General features: G+C 42.4%; 1 protein-coding gene across 3 annotated transcripts in view; it reads left to right on the top strand.

Annotated features, from left to right (window-relative positions):
* Window positions 1-16,347, top strand: part of syde2 (synapse defective 1, Rho GTPase, homolog 2 (C. elegans)) — a 29,685-nt gene extending 13,338 nt beyond the window's left edge. For all 3 annotated transcript variants that reach the window (XM_017487360.3, XM_017487362.3, XM_017487363.3), the window contains exons 3-7: window positions 1,543-2,642; window positions 3,781-3,907; window positions 8,793-8,974; window positions 9,838-10,069; window positions 13,364-16,347. In XM_017487360.3, coding sequence (XP_017342849.1) covers window positions 1,543-2,642; window positions 3,781-3,907; window positions 8,793-8,974; window positions 9,838-10,069; window positions 13,364-13,974 — 2,252 coding nt within the window. In that variant the 3' untranslated portion in view covers window positions 13,975-16,347. The remainder of the gene's footprint in view (window positions 1-1,542; window positions 2,643-3,780; window positions 3,908-8,792; window positions 8,975-9,837; window positions 10,070-13,363) is intronic.
* The last annotated feature ends 3,196 nt before the right edge of the window (window positions 16,348-19,543 follow it).

Here is a 19,543-nt window from a genome sequence, read left to right on the forward strand (position 1 = left end):
GTGTCATATACACCCCAGTTCTCTACAGACAACTGTTCCGTGAGCCTGTGTGTGTGCGTGTGTGTGTGTGTGTGTGTGTGTGTGTGTGTGTGTGTGTGACAGCTAAAAATGGCCATGATTACGAAGGAATGATGGACTGGCCAGTTTGGCTCAACAGGCAGCACACACACATGTACACACACACACACACACACAAACAGAGTGTTTGCCAGGATATCAGAGCATATGTCCTAAAATACAGCCAACCATGTCTCATTCTCTCTCTCTCTCTCCTCGTATGTGCCCTCAATTTCCTCGCACAGAATCGCTTCTTTGTTTCACGCGGCGGATCAGACTCGCAGAGCTGAACGGAGTTATGTGTGAGCAAGATCAGACCCAAACAAACAGAGCCGCCGTTGTAGCACAAGCCTGGAAACATGCTGAGAGAAAGTGATAGAGGGAGAGACGGAGAGAGAGAGAAAATGAGATGTAAACAGAGGAGAAGGAAGAGAAGGATTGAGAGGGGGAAAATGAAAGGAAATCTGATCATGCATGCCACGCGGATTTTAATAGAAAGCTGCTTATCCCGAAGGCATTCATCAGCTGTTACATAACATACTGACACACACACACACACACACACACACACACACACACGCCAATTTTTCCACGCCTGTAGCTCCAGTTGGAGTATGATCTTGCATATTAACTTTATAAACAGCTTCAGTCTGATCTCGGTAAACTTTCTAGATACCTTATAAGAGCTAGAGTCTGATCTTACCAACCTTTCTACACTAAATATTTTCAGTCTGACTTCATTAACTGTACTCACTTTGCAGAGATTTTTTTTTCTGATCTTGGTAAAGTTTCTCTCTTACAGAACTTCAGTCTGATCTCAGTAACTTCACTACATTATAGACCAATATTATAGATCAATCTGATCCGAGTAATTCAGCAAACTAAAGAACTAAAGAGTCTGATCCTAGTAACCTAACTACACTAAATAACTTCACTCTGATCTCACTAACATTTTGACCTCAGAGAGAGCTTCAACTTGATCTTCAACACTTGTCTACTTCAGAAAGACCTCCGGTCTGATCTCACAAATTTTATACTCGGAGAACTTTGGTCTGATCCCACACTTTTGCCACCTAAAGAGAACTTCGTTTTGACGTCAGTCGTTTTTACCTCGCGAAGAGCTTCAGAAAGCTGCAGTCTGATCCTGCTAACGTTTCTAGGTATCTAACTCCCGTCAAGAACTTCAGTCCAATCTTGGAAACTTCATTGTGATCCTACCATTAAAGATGCCTCGCAGAAAGTCTGATCTTGCTAATTTTTTCTAAACATCTAAAAAAAAACCTTTCAAGTCTGGTCACACAAATCGTCTCGCAGAAGCTTGAGTCTGATATCACTAACTTTTTTACTAACTTGATAGGAAATATTCGGTCTAATCTTCAGATCTTTCTGGTAGGCAGAGCGATTTGGCCTTATCTCAGTTACAGCTTGTGAACCATTTGGACGTTGTTGTCTGATCCCTCCATTTTGTTGTCTTGTCTTTTTCAGAATCCCCCGAGCAAAGCGTACCAGGCTTCTCTCCACCCTCCAGTCCGAACCCGGTTAAGAAGAGCTGCTCGATCAACTGGTCATTCCCAGAGCGCATCAAATCTCCACGCACCGTTCGCAAACTCTCCATAAAGATGAAGAAGCTTCCCGAGCTCAGTAGGAAGCTCAGTGCTAAAGGGAACCCGACTAACGGACAGACGGAAACCAGGAACCAGCTGCTGAGAGCCAACGTTCCGGCTGATCTGGGCTCAGGGGGTGTGTCCACGGCATCCACCAGTGGCAACGTGATCTGGCGGTATCACTTGGACAGCAGTGTGTGCACACAGCAACAGAAAAAGAGCAGTGGATTAGGAGCTCCTAAATCGGCCATTAAGGGCGGGTACTTGAGCGATGGCGACTCACCGGAACTAGTTGCCAAATCGGCTAAGCACGGCTCTGGTTCTCAATCTCACCAGAAGATGCAGGAAAAGGATTCGAATTCTGGCGTCTCCAAACTGTCCGACGCGTCTTCTTTCCGTCCTTACAGCTTTCCAGAACAGGCGAAGTGCACATCCTCACCACCTGTCTCAGGCCTGCTGAGCGTGCACTTGTGCGGCGCTGAGGGTCTGAAGACACCACGAAGCGACGAATCGCGCCACGTCTACTGTGCTATTCAAGTCGACGAGGCGAAGCGGGCACGCACGGCGCTGCTGCCCTGCCGCGCCGACTTCCTCGCCATGGACCACACCTTCCAGCTGGAGCTGGAGGACGCTCAACGGCTCCGCCTCGTCCTCTTCGGTTGCGAGGCGACGACAGCGCCGAGGAGGCAGCGAGTGTGCTGCCATGGAGCCGTGGCCCTGGCGCCACTCTTCAGGACGCCAAATGCTGGGCGCGCGCACCGCCTCGCCGTGCGCCTCGAGCCGCGTGGAGTCATCTACGTCAAACTGGGACTGACGGAAAGGCGGCAGAGCTTAACCGAAGGGAACGAGGTGGAGAAGGAACGAGAGAGGGAGGTTTTCGGAGTGGGAGCGGCACGAGTGGTGGAGCGCGAGGCCTCGGGACTCACGGTGCCGCTCATCATCGAGAAGTGCATTGGCGAGATTGAGAGAAGAGGATGCCAGGTGAGTGCGTGGCGTGAGACATCGCCTCGAAGTTACCGTAGTGAGGCGGCAGTGTACGTAACACCGGGCTGGATCTATAAGAAAAGAGTTACGGGAGTGAGGATCAGGGATCGTTGTCGTAATACAAAGAAACACACTCGCGTTGCGATCCGTTACGAATTCATAAGCGCAGGGTGCAAATTCGCTGAAACATCACTCCATCCTGTAGTGCGCTAACGTGTAAACGTTTATGCTAATTCGTCTCACAGCCTAACGTTCCACGTATCTTTACTCTCGAGCCTGAGAAGATTAAAGTCTCGCCTTCGATCAACTCTTATTTGATTAGCGAGAATAGAAGCTGTGACAGATTGTTAAGTAGCGGTGTGTTTGTGCAGTAAAAGTGTCATTGGCACTGGTCAGCAATAACAACCCCCCCTACACACACACACATACACACACACGCGGATCTGTAGGGTCTCTGTACCCAGGGTTGTGTACCCAGGCTCCACGCCAGGCCTTTAGCCATTCATCTCTTGTACTCTGTCTCTCTAACTAAACCACATGCAGCTCACACACACACACACTCTTTTGTCTTCAGTGGTGCTATAGCTAAAGCACAGGAAGTTTCTTTCCCTAAACCCCCTCTTGAAGGTGATCCTGAATCAGTGGGTGTTTTTCCAGCCTAAATGAATTCACGGAAAAAACCCTGAGGTTCTGGATCATGTTCCACCGAGCCTTCAGAGACGAGAGTGGACCACAGTGAACATTTACATCCACAGATTTCCACAAATCTGACTTCCTGATTGTGCAGCTACGGTTGGGCTGGGAGATATGACACAAATATATCTTATCGCTATCCTTGAGGACATTTGAACGATACACGATGCGTTATATCACGATATATAATCTAGCTAACAGACAGCAGCAGTCACCTCAATCCTGTCCCCCATTATCCTACCCCCCCCCCCCCCCCCCCCCCCCCCCCCGACTTCAGATAGTACCGAGAGAAAATACTCAGAGATTAAGCCTCTCAGAAACACAACATCATACTGATGCTAGCTTCTATATCTCCGAGGAAGAGTTAGTTTTCCAGACTCTGTCTTAGCTTAGTTGGTTATGTTTATAAATGATAGCTAATGTTGTGTGGGTGTGTGTTCAGGTGGTGGGATTGTATCGCCTGTGCGGCTCGGCCGCCGTCAAGAAGGAGCTGAGGGAGGCGTTTGAGAGGGACAGCCATGCTGTAGATCTGTCGGAGAGCAACTACCCCGACGTCAACGTCATCACAGGTAACACACACACACACACACACACAATCAGTTCAAGTACAACACAACAAGTGCGGTATGTATATTAAAGGAATTTAGCATTTGATATATGGTAAATATAGATGTCACATAATGGTGTGTGTGTGTGTGTGTCTGTGTCTGTGTGTGTCTGGTGACTTCTGTCTGGTTATTCCATCATCCCCCATCCGACCCCTGACTGTGTTTCTCCCCAACAGCCGACGCATTCCAGCATTCCTCGTTTCATTAGTGTGTGTGTGTGTGTGTGTGTGTGTGTGTGTGTTAGTAGCCTGAAAGGGTAGTGCAAGTTGACCTACATTTGGGTTATTATATGATGCAGGATCTCTCTCTCTCTTTCACACACACACACACACACACACACACACACACACACACACAGTTGCGCTTCATGGCTAATTTTGAAAAGACACAGATTAACCAAAGGTCAAAGGTCACAAGCTGCAAAGCTCACATGCCAAGCACCCGACACGTTTCTATTTCTTTGTATCACACTTTCTCTCTCTCTCTCTCTCTCTCGCTCTCTCTCTCTCTCACACACACACACACACACACACACACACACACACACACACACACACAGAGTGAATAAAAGAAAATAAAACATGTCTGGCATGCTTGTCTAGAGCTATCTCTCTGGTGATAACTGATGAGTTAACACTCGTTTGTGCACGCATGCACACACACACACACACACACACGGTATTTCCCAGGTTGAAAGTCCGTGCTTGAAATATGGCGCGAAATCGCACGAAATCTGAACTTCAGCCTGAACTGTGTGTGAAAACCGTCACCTCAGCCTCATCAGCGTCGCTCGGGTCGATTCGGAATTTGATTTGTAACGATCTGCTTTTCTCCACGTGTCCGGGATACAGAACAGGAACTCACATGAGGAACAACAGGAACTGCGCGGTTCCTGAATTCTTCAGGTGGAAAGGTACCTGATGTAGGTGGGACAAGTGAAAAACAAAATGGGGCAAAAAAGTGGGGACCTGCCATGACAGCAGTCAGAGAAGGGGTCATAAACACACACACACACACACACACACACACACACTCTCTATCTTTTGGAATGACAAACTGTGACTCTGAATACTGACTTCCATATGTTGCCCTTTCCCCCCTCCCTGTGTGTGTGTGTGTCTTGCAAAGACACAAAAAGTCATTAACAAGTGGCCCCTTGTGTGTGAACACACACAGATGGTATTTGACTCACGCCTGCTGGATTAGCAGAGTGCTAACAGAGACAAAGCCGTGGGGGATGAGTGTGTGCGGGGGGGTTGGCATGCCAAAAGTCAGGGACACTGTGTGTGAGTGTGTGTGTGTGTGTGTGTGTGTGTGTGTGTGTGTGTGTGTGTGTGTGTGTGTGTGTGTACGTGAGACATGTCGGTCAAACTGTGAAAACACTTCTCGCACCTGCAAGCAGAACCGCCACCAGCCTTCCCAACAGTCATGACCTTGTGCTGTGTGTGTGTGTGTGTGTGTGTGTGTGTGTGTCTGTGTGTGTGTGTGTGTGTGTAGCGGGGGAAGGGTGTTAGAAATTGTACAAACACAGCAGAGAGCAGCCTAGTCATACTACGTTAATCATTGACCTTCTGTTAATGGAGAAACTCATAAATACACACACACACACACACACACACACACACACACACACAGAGGACAATGAGTTATGAGGGTTGTACGAGTGTGTGTTTGTCAAAGGACATGACTAAAAGTGTGTGATCACGGCTCGTTGAGATGAAGGACATATCACGCACGTGTCACAGGGAAAAGAAAGAGAAGAAACAATAGAGTGCTAATGCTAACACTAATGCTAATGTTAAGCTACCTGCATCTCTCTGCTGTTTATCAAAGTCTACACTTTCCCCTGTGGACATTTACTCCTGGTGTTAGAAAAGACCATAATTACCTCAGAAATTAGCCGTTTCTATGGCAACGGAGGCTTGATACACCGCATTTGAAAAGCCTGCTTCAGAAAAGATTGAGAAGTTACTGGAATGTTCTGCTAGAATCTAACAAGGCCTAATATCCATTTGTTTACACTTTCCCATTTAGAGAAAAGCTAACGTAGTGGAAATGTTTATGCTAACCTTCCTACATCTGCAACGTTGCTGAATCATAACAGAACATTTTTAAATACAGTATATTATGTAAATAAATGTTCCATGAACAAGCAGGAACCTTGAGATCGAAGTCCTCCAGAACTGTCATTTTCAGAAGATGCTAATTTGTTAATAAGTCATGCTAGAAGCAGAATGTTAGCGTTATAGAAGCATTTGTGCTAACGTTCCTCCATCTAAAATGTACCCGAATTCTGGAAACGTTTACAAACTTTTAGACAGAACTTACTAGAAAAGTTCACAAAAAAGGTTTCATCTAAAATGCGTAGCAACAAATAAATAAATACATATATATGTTTTTCCTGCTGTTTCGAGCTAATTCTCGTTCCCCTGCTAAATTCCCAGCTAAATTTACAAAAGATGCTAACTTTTCTAAAAACTCATACTGTCTTATTAGTGCACTGTTAGCATTTTAGAAATGTCTGTGCTAACGTTACTACCACTAAAGAGTGTTTTTCTGTTCTGTTGTTCTGTTGTAAATTAACCCAACCTTTAATTCCTTACAAAACTTTAACAGAAGTTGCTAATAATTGCTTGATGCTAATAATGCTAGTAGCGGGCCAAAGGAGAATATGCAAAGTCGCAGAGAATACGTCAACTTCGTCACACACTGCTGATTTTGTATATTGATAAATAAATCTATAGTCTGTTCTCAACACGACCAAAGCGCTAAGATGCTAAGATGAAAGAAAATGTTTCAGGCTGTTTTTTGTTTTTTTGCTAACCTTCCAGCTCACATGACCTTCCCTGGTAGCCCATAATAACTTTTAACTGATCATTTATAGCTTTTAGTAGTAAAGTTAACAGTAAGCGACTGAGATTTTGGCTAGCCTAGCTTTTTGGAACAATAGCTAACATCCTGTCAGAATGCTAAATGTGATTAGCTAAACCACAACCTTACGTATCACTACGATAATATGTTAAATGTTGTACAGTTTGTGGACTTTTTGCTAATGGCTTAAGTACCTTGTTTTGCTAAATGCTATGAGCGCTCTGAACTTTACCTAGCGATGTGTGTGTGTGTGTGTGTGTGTGTGTGTGTGTGTGTGTGTTAGCATGTGTGTATGTGTTTGTGGCCAGAGCACCAAAGCTAATCCTGGCTAATTTCTTATCCTGATTTGATTAATGAATCACACAGTCCACAGATCTAATAAGACTGTGTGTGTGTGAAATGCTATTTCTAGTCTTGAGTTAGAGCCCGTAGCTCCGTCCCTGCCTCATGGCCCGATCAAATAAAGTTCAGAATCTCTTCAGAGCCTGTTTATCCGTCTCGTTTTCACTCTTGCGGAACTGATTACCCTGCTCAGGAAGCTTCAAAACCGCCGGGTTAGCGCAAGCGTCCAGGTCTCGGATCGAGTCTCGCGATTAGTCGTGTCGCTTTCCTGCCTGGCCCTGCTTTTATCAAGTCGCTCACTGTGAGACTCGACGCTCAGGTGTGAAAACTCGCGCTCTCCGTCCCGGGACGAATTCCAGCGTCTCTCAGAAGTCACCACAACAATGAGTTTCCCTCCGGCTGCCAAGTCTGGGCTCGGTGAGAGGAAGGAAGGCGGGGGAGAGGAGCGCAGCAGACACTGAATAATGGCTCTGCTTTAGGAGATTTAGCCCAGCTGTAATTTGTCAGGTATCTCAGCGTATCTTCCAGACACACGCACATGCTCGAATCCGCCGAGTTAAAATGCCTCCTCTGATTCTACGCCTCATTTTCTTACATGTGACGCAGCGGTTACTAAATTATAGCTTCAGTCTTGAGCTGTAAATCTAAAAATCTATGGTGCAAAAGTTTGCACACCCTTAAGAAAGGTGATTTGTATCAGCGATGCTTTTAAACGATTAGCTTTCACACGTGTGCTGCTATTATTAAAACTAGCAAAAATGGCCGAATTTAAATAGTGAATAATATTAATAGTGAAAAAAATCTGCACAGTTTTTACACCTTTACGTACCTACTGTATATTCACTGTTCTCAGTATAATATTGACACCATGGAAAATTACGTAACAATATACTGCATTATCTTTACAACTTCAAAATATTCTATGGCTAAATGTTCAAGCATCCGATCTGATGTTAATGTTTTCTGCTTTAACTGCTTTTACAGTTTATTGACAGATTTATTTTCTTAGATATTTATAGATTTTTTCCTCCTTCTAGTGTTATTTATCTTTGAAGTAGAAATAATCTTATTTAGTTTGGTAGAAATAATCATATAAAAGTTTCATCAAACACATTTCTTCGACGCAACACTACTGTTTTGAGTCTTTAAAAATGGAAAATGTTACAGAATTTAAAAAATATGTGTATAAAATATGTGTATAAAATATAAATGTATAATTGAACCCTTTTTTTAGTTTTTTTAAAAAAATACAACACTATAATCCTTTAAAATTGTAGGATGTTAAAAAAATTTTGTTTAGTTTGTATGAAAGCATTGATTTTATATCTATATCTATCTATCTATCTATCTATCTATCTATTTATCTATATATATATATATATATATATATACAAAACTTTAAGCTGAATTAAAGCTGTAACTGACCAAAACTAAATTAAACATTTAAAGATAAAATATGATGTATCGTATTTTATCTGTACATGCTTAATTTAGTTTTTTATTTAATTTTTTTGGTCTGTTGCAGTCGTTGGTCAGTTACAGCTTTAATTCAGCTTAAAGTTCTGAGTCTTGAGCTCTCAGTCTTTGTTTCTCTTGCTTACTCTCCTCATCCCTCGCACTTTTCCTCCATCAGGTGTTCTTAAAGACTATCTGAGGGAGCTGCCTCATCCCCTCATCTCTAAGCCTCTGTACGAGGCGGTGTTGGACGCCATGTCCAAGCGGCCGTTGATGATCGGAAACGGCGGCTGTGAGAACGACCCGGCCGACTCGGAGCGCGCCGTGGGTTTGCTCGAGACACTGCCTGAGGTTGAGAAGGTACTAGAAACTTCCGGAAGATTTGATATTTTAAGATTTTCTGCATCTACATCAGCAGACCCTCACCGTGTTCACTTGGACGATTCGTCAACTTTATCCATCACTTCATCTGCTCAAGTGGACTTGGTTAGATAAGTGCCTGGAGCTCTGAGGGACCAAGTCAACACTGTAGAGTTCAAGAGCAGAATCTAGTCAGATTTCAATCTGGTGCCTTTACAAGTTCAAGATTCTATACAGAACCCTACAACAGAGTGTTTCTCCATCACAACAGGTTCCAAGTAGAATTTGGAGGCTGAGAATCCTTAATTATCCAATGAACCATTAAAGAACCCTCAAAGAACCCTTTTTTTTCTATGGATAGACCAAGTGCCAGGACAGTGTAGCTATTTCCCACAGGTTCTCAGGTTCTACTTTTGTTATGAAGAAAATAATGGAGTTTGTACCACACACTCACCCAGTTAATACACCCCTGCTTAGGAAAAAAAGGCTCTTCAAGGGTTCTTTTGTGGTACAAAATGTCAAGTTACTGTTTGTTTTTTTTTCTTCTTAATGCCGAGAATGTGTCAGATATTTAAAAATTTGCTAAAATCTCTTGGTGCTTGGTAGAAAAAGAGAAAAAAAAAGATTGAATTAATGGTTTGTTCGTTCTAAAAGAGTTCTACTTGGAATGATTTCTAATATAGCAACATTTTGTTGTAGTGCTCTACATAGAAACTTTATGGATTCCTCAGAAAGAGGAATAATTTATTCCACGGCTAATTTATTCCACCAAGCAAGTTAGCAAGTCTGTTTAGTATGCTTGTTAATTAGCAAGCCAACTCCAGAACCTTGGAGCCTCACTCTCATGTCTTTCCTTCTTCTAGATGACTCTAAGGAAACTTCTGGACCACCTGAAGCGTGTCGCGTCCCATCACGAGGTGAACAAGATGACGTGTCAGAACCTGGCAGTGTGTTTTGGACCCGTGCTGCTCAGTCAGAGACAGGACGCTTCAGGTCTCGCTAACCGAGTGTTCATGGACTCGGAAGAGCTAGCCAGCGCTCTGCACTTCAAAAAGCACATCGAGGTTCTGCACTATCTGCTACAGCTGTGGCCAGGTAAGAAGAAACATCGTTGACATGGTAAAGTTCAGTCTAAGGAGATGTTTATATTTGTTTTATTCCTTAAATATACAGAACACTGAAATATCACAAATAGAGTTTCATCTTTGAGGTCCATAGTCCCTTCTGAAGCCCCTTTGATACACCCTCGGTTCCTCCGGTTCCTAAACATAGTGCTTCCATATGGGAGATCAAACAGCCATGCTAACCGTCTCCATCAGCATGTGGGAGAGCGAGAGAGAGAGAGGCACAGAGGGAAATGTAAACTAAACCGAAGCCCTGGAGGTCTGAGACCACGCGAGGAATCCCGTCCCCTGAGGGCGGCGTTTATCCTGAAGAGATGCGGCGAGAAACAGCTGCGAGCCTTCGGGATCGCTGCTAATCTGTGATTGATACTTTGGAGAAAGGGAGAGATGACAACGGCTGTTGGCGTAGCGATGCGTTCCGGGTGTGAGGGCTAAATCGGTGTAGGTTTTCCCGAGGTCATGGTAGAAGAATTCCCAGAACGCGATCATTTGTGTTTTGATCTAAAACTAGCAAGAGACAAGTCTCTCGTGTCGCCTCTAGCTTGTGCCTTGTGGGTCAAAACGTACAGTCTACAGCCCGCGGTACGATTTATACCCACATCAGAGTATAAATCCTTATACAAGTTATATAAATATATCATATATATAAATATAATCAGTTCGGTTTACAAACGTGACGTTGGCATGATTGCGTAACGTAACAAAGCCAGCTATGTTTAGCTAGTAAGGTATATATATAGCTAGAAGTCATCTGTGTTTAACCCCAAGATTAGCCGTATTATTAGTTAGCCACTGAATAGGCTACAATAGCAATTAATTTTCTCTCTTTTTTTTCTGAAGTAAAATATGCATAAAAAACATATCTGACAAGTTTTTCCTCAGTGATTATTACTGGTTAGCAGGAATTCTTAAAAGAAAAGCTCTTCTCTAAAATACTAGTACGTGGAAGTTAGTCGTGTCACTAGCATGTCCCTGTTTAGCGTCTCTCCTCTGTTTATTTTAGTCTTTATATAAATAGCACTAGCATGTATGCATCCTCCATCATGCTTAAGCCGAGTGTGTTGATTTAGGTAGCAAGAGTGCTGTTTTGCTAACGGCTAAGCTGTCTGCTACCTGTCTGTGAGCTGTGTTACGTCCTCGCCTCTCACTTTAATTTCAATTTCTTTTCTGTTCTTCTCTCTATGAAAAATGGTCTTGCATGCTGCTAAAGGCGCTATATAAAGTTACTGTCCCTTGGCACCACTTCCAGTAGAGAAAAATGCAATAAGCTCGCTCTATAATTACACACATTCCTGACCTAACCTTTAGCCCTGCGCTTAGCCGCTTCACCCTGAGACCGAGACTGAAATCTTCCTCCCAGAGGGCTCGTTTCCACAGAAACACACGCTGGGGCTGTTGGGTGGTGGTGAAACAGTGTTAGCTGAAGGATAGGTGTATAATTTTGTAGATTTTTAGGCTAAAGAGGAAGTGGACAGTCTGGGTTTGTTTAGCACAAAATGGACGACAGTGAAGGAAGAAAGAAAAAAAAAACTGTGGGAGAAGCCAGAGTGTGGGTGTGAGGGTATTCTTATTCTGTCGGGGCCACAGCCGCGTGTGTGTGTGTGTGTGTGTGTGTGTGTGTGTGTGTGTTTAGTTTATTCTATAACCCTGGATTGACCTTCTAAACCAACTGAGTGTACAAAGTTAATGCTAATATACCTAGCAGTGAATTTTATTTTTAATTATTAGCCCTTAAAGTCATTTAAAATCTCTAAAATCCTTATTTTACCTTGTTAGTTTTTTTTGTTTTTTTTACCAAAAAGATTTTTCTTCTACAAAGCACCAAATTCACTGCTTATTGCTGCAAGCTGCTGTGCTAACTGTGAGGGACTAACACTAATGCTAATATTGTGGTACTTTTCGCTAATCATTTGCGAATATTTCAACGGTCATACTTTAGGACAGTGGTTTTCAAAGTGGGGGCCGCCAGGGGGCGCCCGGGGGGCCTCAGCAATTTGGTGTGAAAAATAAATAAATACATGATTTTCTCTTTCTCACTCTCAGACAACCACGCATACACACACACACACACACAATCAATTCCTAATATAATGTAATGTAAAGATGTAAGATGTAATTATTAATAATAAAAAAAGGATATATATTCAGAAGTCTGTATTTTTAATGTGTTTAATGTGCTTTGCAAAAGGGGGGCTCGGTCAAATTAATTAATGCCATTTGGGGGGCCTTGCCCTGGAAAAGTTTGGGAACCCCTGGTCTAGGATATAGCAAACTGTAATGTTAGCTAACGTTAGCTATCAAGAGACAATTTTTTTTTAAATTTAAATATTGCTATAACTTATCGTAAATGTATTGCAAATTAACATGCTAAAGTTACCAGAGAGTATATTTACCTCAGGATAAAGCAAAAAATCTAAAGCTAGCTTCAGAAATCTTTATTTTATGATGCTATATCCAGAAGCTAATTCTCATCTATTTCTCTCTCTCGCTCTTTCTGGAGTTCTTCTGCTCTTTTTCTTCATTAATTTTTTTGTTTAGTTTAGATTTCCTGCCTCCTTTCCCAGCATTAACACATGCTGTTTTGTTTTGTTTTCTCGTTTGATGGCGGTCAGTCGTAGGCATTTTAACATATTTATGCTATATGTTTTTGTGTGTTTTGTGCACCGGATTCCCGTGTAGGCGGCAGCTATAGTATGCGGAGAGGTTAGCTTGGCCTAGCGAGCTGAGCCAGGCAGGTAACATGAAGTGAAATGGTTTGGACTGGTGTGGTTTGAGCTTTTTCTTTAGCATAGGGAAAGTGGAAGAATATACGTATAATGTGGCTCACGTAGCTTTTAACGCTAGCTCAGTATCAGATATGCTAGGTTAGAGATAATAACGTAATACCCTGTTAGCTTATCTATTTACCTCAGACTTCTAACCTCACAGAAGCTTCAGAAAATAAAAATCTGATCGCGTGTGTGTGGTAAACAATATTAGAACGTACATTGAAAAAGGAACTTGTTTTATTTCTTAGCTAGCTTGTTTTTAAGAAAATTAGCATTAGCTGGTTTGGATAACAAGTGAAATATTTAGGTTTTGTGCTTGTTTGAAAAAGTGTATGTGTTTTTGTAATGCGCGTGTTTGTCCCCAAATTATTTTCAGTTCACTCCTGTACCAGCATGCACACTACTGCCTGCTAGCAAATCCTCTTTATGGTTGTAAGCTAATTTGTTTTTTTGCACTAAATCTCCTAACCTTTCTCTCTTTCTTGTCGTTGTTTCAGTTGCGGATGTCCAAAGCAAACCCTCATCTCCTGCCCTGGACCCCTCCGGCCCCGCCCCGGTGAGGAGAAGAAAAGAGCGCCCTCAAGTGTTAAACCTGAGTGACGCTGAGCTAGTGGGAGTTCTGCGTCCCCGTCCTGGGCGCCTGGACAGTCCAAGCAACCGCTACGCCGGGGACTGGAGCGGCTGCAAGGAGACGTACCTTCATCAGATGTGCCCCGAGGAGGAAGAGGAAGCTGACTACGCCGACGTCCCGAGTGAAGAGGAGAAGGACGAGCGCAAGGACAAAGAACGGAGAGAAGAGGATGATGAAATGCCAGAGAGTGGAAAAGACGTACAAATAGAAGTGGAGAAGGAGCAAAAGAGTGACGTTCAGGAAGACGTTATCGTTGAAGAACAACAGGAAATTGAGGACACGCCGTTGCTAACGACGTACGATCGGATGCTAGTGGAGCGAGAAGAGCACACATATCAGGCGTTCATGAAGATCCAGGAGATCAGCCCTGTTCTGAGCAACAGGGTGAACCTGCGAGATCTTCAGGAGAGCATCGACGCGCTCATCGGCAACCTGGAACGAGAGTTGAACAAGAACAAGCTCAATGTCGGGTACTAAAAACGATAAACACTTCTTTATGTCAGGTTTTAGATTTCGGTTTCTCCGTGATGAAACGTCATAACTCCGGTCTCTCAACCATCGCACTTCGGGCTTACTGACATTCCTTACGTTTAAACAGCTGACTTTCGAGGTTCCTTCTCGGGTTCCTCGTCATCTGGTTTGGTTTGTTACATTCGTTATTCTCGTCGCCACCGTCGTTGTTGTTTTCTTCTTATTAGAAGAAGCCATTGAGCCCTGAGGGGTGAGCCAGGCGCCTTAATTGTGTAAAGGTGGTACTTAAGGCTGTGGAGAACTTTTTTTTGAAAATAATTTTTATTATTTCTATCGAGGAAAAAGGATTATTTACAGAAAAATTATGTAAAACCAATGCACTTACAAAGCCAGCTTATAGAGGCGGGCATGAGATACAGTTAGATGAGTTGGCCCTTACGCTAAACCTTAAACATGCTAATATTCCTTATGCCAAACCAGAAACACCCCAGAAATACCAAAACCTACAATTTACACTTGTAAATAAACTACATATAACCCTAAAGCTACCTACTTCCTGAAAACTAAAATAAATTCTTGAAATACTTACACCCAAAAGGTACCAGTCCAAACAGTCCAAACGTACCTTTTACTATAAACATAAAATAAAATATTGGTTTTAATGTCTCAATTTATTCGCTCAACGACATTTACTCAGCTTGCTAGCTCCGTAAACGCACGTAAAAGCTCCGTAAAAGCTCCGTAAAAGCCTGTGCTTGGCAAGCTTAGCTAACTTTAGCAGTATGGATAATAATGGAGTTCTCTCAAGCTAATAAACCTTTGATTAACCGTTTTGCATGCTAACATACAAATTAGCGAAACGTTAGCTTAACGGTTGTTGTGTACAGAAAACCAGGAGCCAAGTTCTCTAGCAAGCCGGCTAATATTAGCGAAAGTATTGTGATGTCATCAGCCCGTTCGTCTTGAATACCGTCGTATTTGTTGTTCCATACACGTGCGAGTGTAGTTTGCGTGTCAAGCTGCCAGAATGGAAAATGCAAAAAAAATGCAAATTTTTGCTAATATTATTTAAAAGTAGCACGTAGAACCTATTAGAGAACAATCGAACGTAATAATTTAAGCATGTTTATTTTTTTTCCCTCCCCTCTGCTAATTATATTTGAATCCTATGCCACGTTGGGAAAATAAACACAGCTGGTTGTGTGTTTGCTAATGACAGGTACGCATGGAACACGTTTTCTCCGCAGTCCAGGGAAACAAGTTTTGTCAGTATTTATGAGATACGAGTGTAAATATAATCGGAAGAGTATGCTATATTTTTTTCACAGCTTACATTTCCGTGTATGTGTATTTAAACGTTTCTCGTGTGCCTTGTAGAATCCGGGCTTCAAAATAATACACGTATAAATAAGGTGATTTTCTTTTTTCCTTAGTATTTGTGCGTGCAGGACGAATCGTAGCGACTGAAGCGGTAAGGTGCGAATAAGAGTAATAATAAGAAGAAGAGGTGTGAGGTTTTGTGCCCGCACTAGTTTCTTGAACGCTGCATGGTCAAAAGCTTTACAGCCCTGAATACACGTCTGCTTCATTCATCCGTATTTATGCGTGTAAATAGAGATTAATGACGCTCACGCTCATGATGGATTTGTTTGTTCGTCTGTTTTTCTGTTTGGCAGCTGCTCACACAGTTGTGAATTCATCTTTGTGAACTTCATTTATTCCGCTAATATGAAAACGAGCGGCGTGTGACGAATCGTGAGTCTTGAAAACGTCGTCCTCGAGACGAGGTCCTAGCGGGAAGGTCACTGTTCATGTTCATAATGTTTCTGAGGACGCTTTCATGCCCGTAGGCTGATTTGCTCAAACACATAACGTGACATGTTGGTGTGAACGCAACCCGATTTAGCTCGGTTAAAACCGGTTTCGTTGTACCACAATGCATCTTTGTTGTTTCTAGTCTGAAGTCTGAAGCGGCTTAAAGCGCTGATCTGTGATCAGATTTTTATTAAGAGTTCTGTCCTCTATTGTACAGAGGATGAATTTAGAACTGATCCTAGGTCAGGTATTAAGGATTCACTCATACACATGGTGGGAAGGTACTGGATTTACTGTACAGTGTGAGCTGCTCGTTTTATTGTGAAAACATTCCTTAATTTGTTGCAATTTCACCTTGGAAAAATTGTACAAATGCCTATTTTGTATTTTTTTGTTTTTGTTTTGTTGTTTGTTTGTTTATTTGTTTCAGCTTATTGGACAGCCCTAATATGATGAAACTGTCACTAAATCAGATATACTTTGTACTGATGCTGAAAAAAAAAAAACATTATATATATATATATATATATATATATATATGGTTGTAATAAAGTATATATTTCATATCTGAGTCCAGACTGTTTTTCATACTGTCCTCTCAGTGTATTGTGACATTTACCTGGGCTATTTTTTGGACTCTTTCTCATTGATTTCAGTGAGAACGTGTTGACGGTGACATTCACCAATGCACCATACGCAAACATTACACTCAGTCACCAAAATTTGAAATGTTAGTCCATAGGACACGGTCTGAGGTGGGGCTTCAGTCATTTACGCTGACGTGACGGGGGATGACGTAGTAATGCTTTACGCTTGTCTGGTTTGCATCCAGATCTGTATAAATCAGCACAACAAATCTACACCACCAGCTCAAAGTGGCCTTGAAGCCTAAATAGTTGGAAAACTGGCCAATGGAATGGGAAAATTTTATATTATATATCTCCAAAACCAAAGGGCACAGGCAAATCTCAAAATACACAAACAAGCTTGGGGTCATAGACCAGAATTGCATAATCAAGCACAAATAACTAACAGCACAAACTAGTGCCACAAGTGAGCACAAAAGCTAATAAGGCCAACCTGTGGACTCCTTAAATACCCTTGGGCAGATTACAGAGAGTAACGAGCCACAGGGAAAGCTGTAAGTGTTGGTCTGGAACACCGGATTGGACCAGGAATGGACTGCATCTGGAAAACCTTATCTGAAATGGACTAAACACAAGGAACAGAGATAGAGCAATAACACCGTTACAAACGTGTTCACTCAGATCCATAGGTTTGTTTGTTTTTTTGGAAGACCAGCATTTAGTAGTCTGGTGATTGGACCAAATGGACGACACCGTAGAAAGATTTTGATCTAACAAACATGGTAGATGTGATATCGTCCTAAGCTGGAGTTGTGCCATTGAACAGTAACCACCAGCTGGAGTTGGACCAGTTCAACTCTGCCAATCTGAAGGTATATCTTTCAGCTAGGGTCACTAAGCTGAAGTTGTGCCCTTGTTCAGGGCTTGTAAGGTAAAGTGCCCTTGCCATTGACTACCAAACTGAAGTTGGGCCTTTATCTAGAGTCTATAAATTCTGCTTTTGTCAAGGGGCTCCAACTGAAGTGAAACCTTTATTTAACCCAAATAAACTGAGACTGAGGGCTTCTCCAGGTTCTCCAGGTCTTCTCCAGGACACCAAGTTGAAGATGTATCTTTTTTAGGGTCACTAAGGTCAGTGCCCTTGCCTTAGACCACTTAGATGAGCAAGTGAACAAGATCTCAACAAGATCTTGGTGGTCCAATGGGTCTAATGAACTGACGTTGCATTCTCATCTGGATCCTCCAAATTGAAGTTCTGCCATCATCTCAGACCAGCAACTAAAGATGAACCCTTACTGTGTACCACTAAACTGGTCTTTAAGGACATTAAATTAGCATCTTTCCTTAGGGTCACTAGGTTGTCGTGCTCTTGTCAAGGTCTGTAAGTTAAGCGCCCTTGCCTTGAACCTCCAAACTGAAGTTGAGATCTTGTTCAGCTGAATTTGCAAACTTGCTTGAGGCGAATATACTGCACCATTTTCAAGGGCCAATAAGGTAACATTGTGCTTTATTCACCACCAAATGAAGATAAACTGCTATCTAGAACCAACAATCAGGATTTGAGATCTTCTTCAGAGCTACCAAGCTGAAGACAGCTTTCCTTAGGGCCACTAAGATGAAGTTCTCAGTAAGGTAAGCGCCCTTGCCTTGGACCACTGTAACTGAGGTATACATCTTGTTCAGGACCACTAAGTGGAAGTTCTTATTATCTAGGGCCAATAACGTTTATAGGTGAAGGACTGTTTCTCTGAATGTCTGTTTGGGAATCCCCTGGGAACTAACAAGGATGATTTGGGACATTCCCTCTCTTTTAATCTCATCACCTGTTTTGAATAAGAAAAAAGCAAAAGGAGATTCTCGATTAAAGGAGGGATGTTGGCAAGATGGTCATTATTCTCCTTACAGACTTTCTGCCTGCTTTACAGCTGAGTTCTTCACTACGGCAGGAAGAAAGATCCTCTTATTTCCTCTCTCAGCATGTGGTGTGAAATGAAAGGTGAGCAAAAATAAGTGGTGATGAAGGAATAATGTTCTGTATGAGCTGCTGCAGCCAAAGACCAAAAGCTGAAGTGTGTTTTCTCAGACTGGCCTGATATCCGATACCAGACTGTCTGCCAGCGTGAACTTTTGCCCCTTTCTTCTTTCAAAGTGCGTAAACAATCTCTGGCTCTCTCAGTGCGTCTGCTCGTAGCCCACCTGAAACACGGCGTCCCCCCACAACTTCGACCACAGACACAAACATGGGTGAGCGCGGAGCCGAGAGAAAAGTCGGTCTCAAGAGAAAAAGGCCAAGTCTTAAATGCCCTTAATGCTGAATAGCACACATCAAAATAGGACACTACGCAGGAGGGTACAGGTAGAGTACCGTTTAGGACATGGCCAATGAGTAACGTCACCAAGACAAGAGAGACATCCAGCTGTGGCGTCTCAATACAATTTAGATCTTAGCATCTTAGCATCATGAACTTTTTTTTGTAACTCCATGAGAACTGGGATATTTTCTATAAGCAGCAGAAAAATGCTACCATGAAATATATAAATGTATCCTCAAATCTATGTGTGTATATACATGTAGATATATCATTAAATATACACTGTAGGAATCATGTATATACTGTACAGGTTTCTACTTTTTGGGTTTTATGTTATAAATAAATAAACTGGGGAGAAAGTGTGTATTGTATATACAGTGTGTGTGTATATATATATATATAAGCAATAAACACAGTGAAGAGCTGATTATTTTCCTTTAGCAGCATATCCTGTATTGTTTTATTCTCCTAAACCACAGCATATTATACTTATACATATTATACATATTTAATGTCTGTGAAACGAGTTAGTTCCTGTTCCCACTTATGTATTAAACAGTCATTCCCTCACCAGCCTCTCACGTCATTCTCTCTCTTTATTCTCTCTCTTTATTCTCTCTCTTTATTCTCCCTCTTTATTCTCTTTCTTAAAGTTAATAAGACAAAAAATTACAATTACAGCTTATCTTTTTTTCGTTAGGTGTAAACTCCTTTGTCCTGAAGATGTCGGGAAAACTTATATCTTTACCTCTGACTGTTACTGTCAGCGCTGACACTGGAGACTCCTTCCATACGTGTTACATAAACGTCACTGGACTCGGGTAGGAGGCGTGTCTTCAAGCCTTCAGAGGCGAGTGAGGC

Source organism: Ictalurus punctatus, chromosome 15 (genome assembly GCF_001660625.3).
Source record: "Ictalurus punctatus breed USDA103 chromosome 15, Coco_2.0, whole genome shotgun sequence".
NCBI lineage: Eukaryota > Metazoa > Chordata > Actinopteri > Siluriformes > Ictaluridae > Ictalurus > Ictalurus punctatus.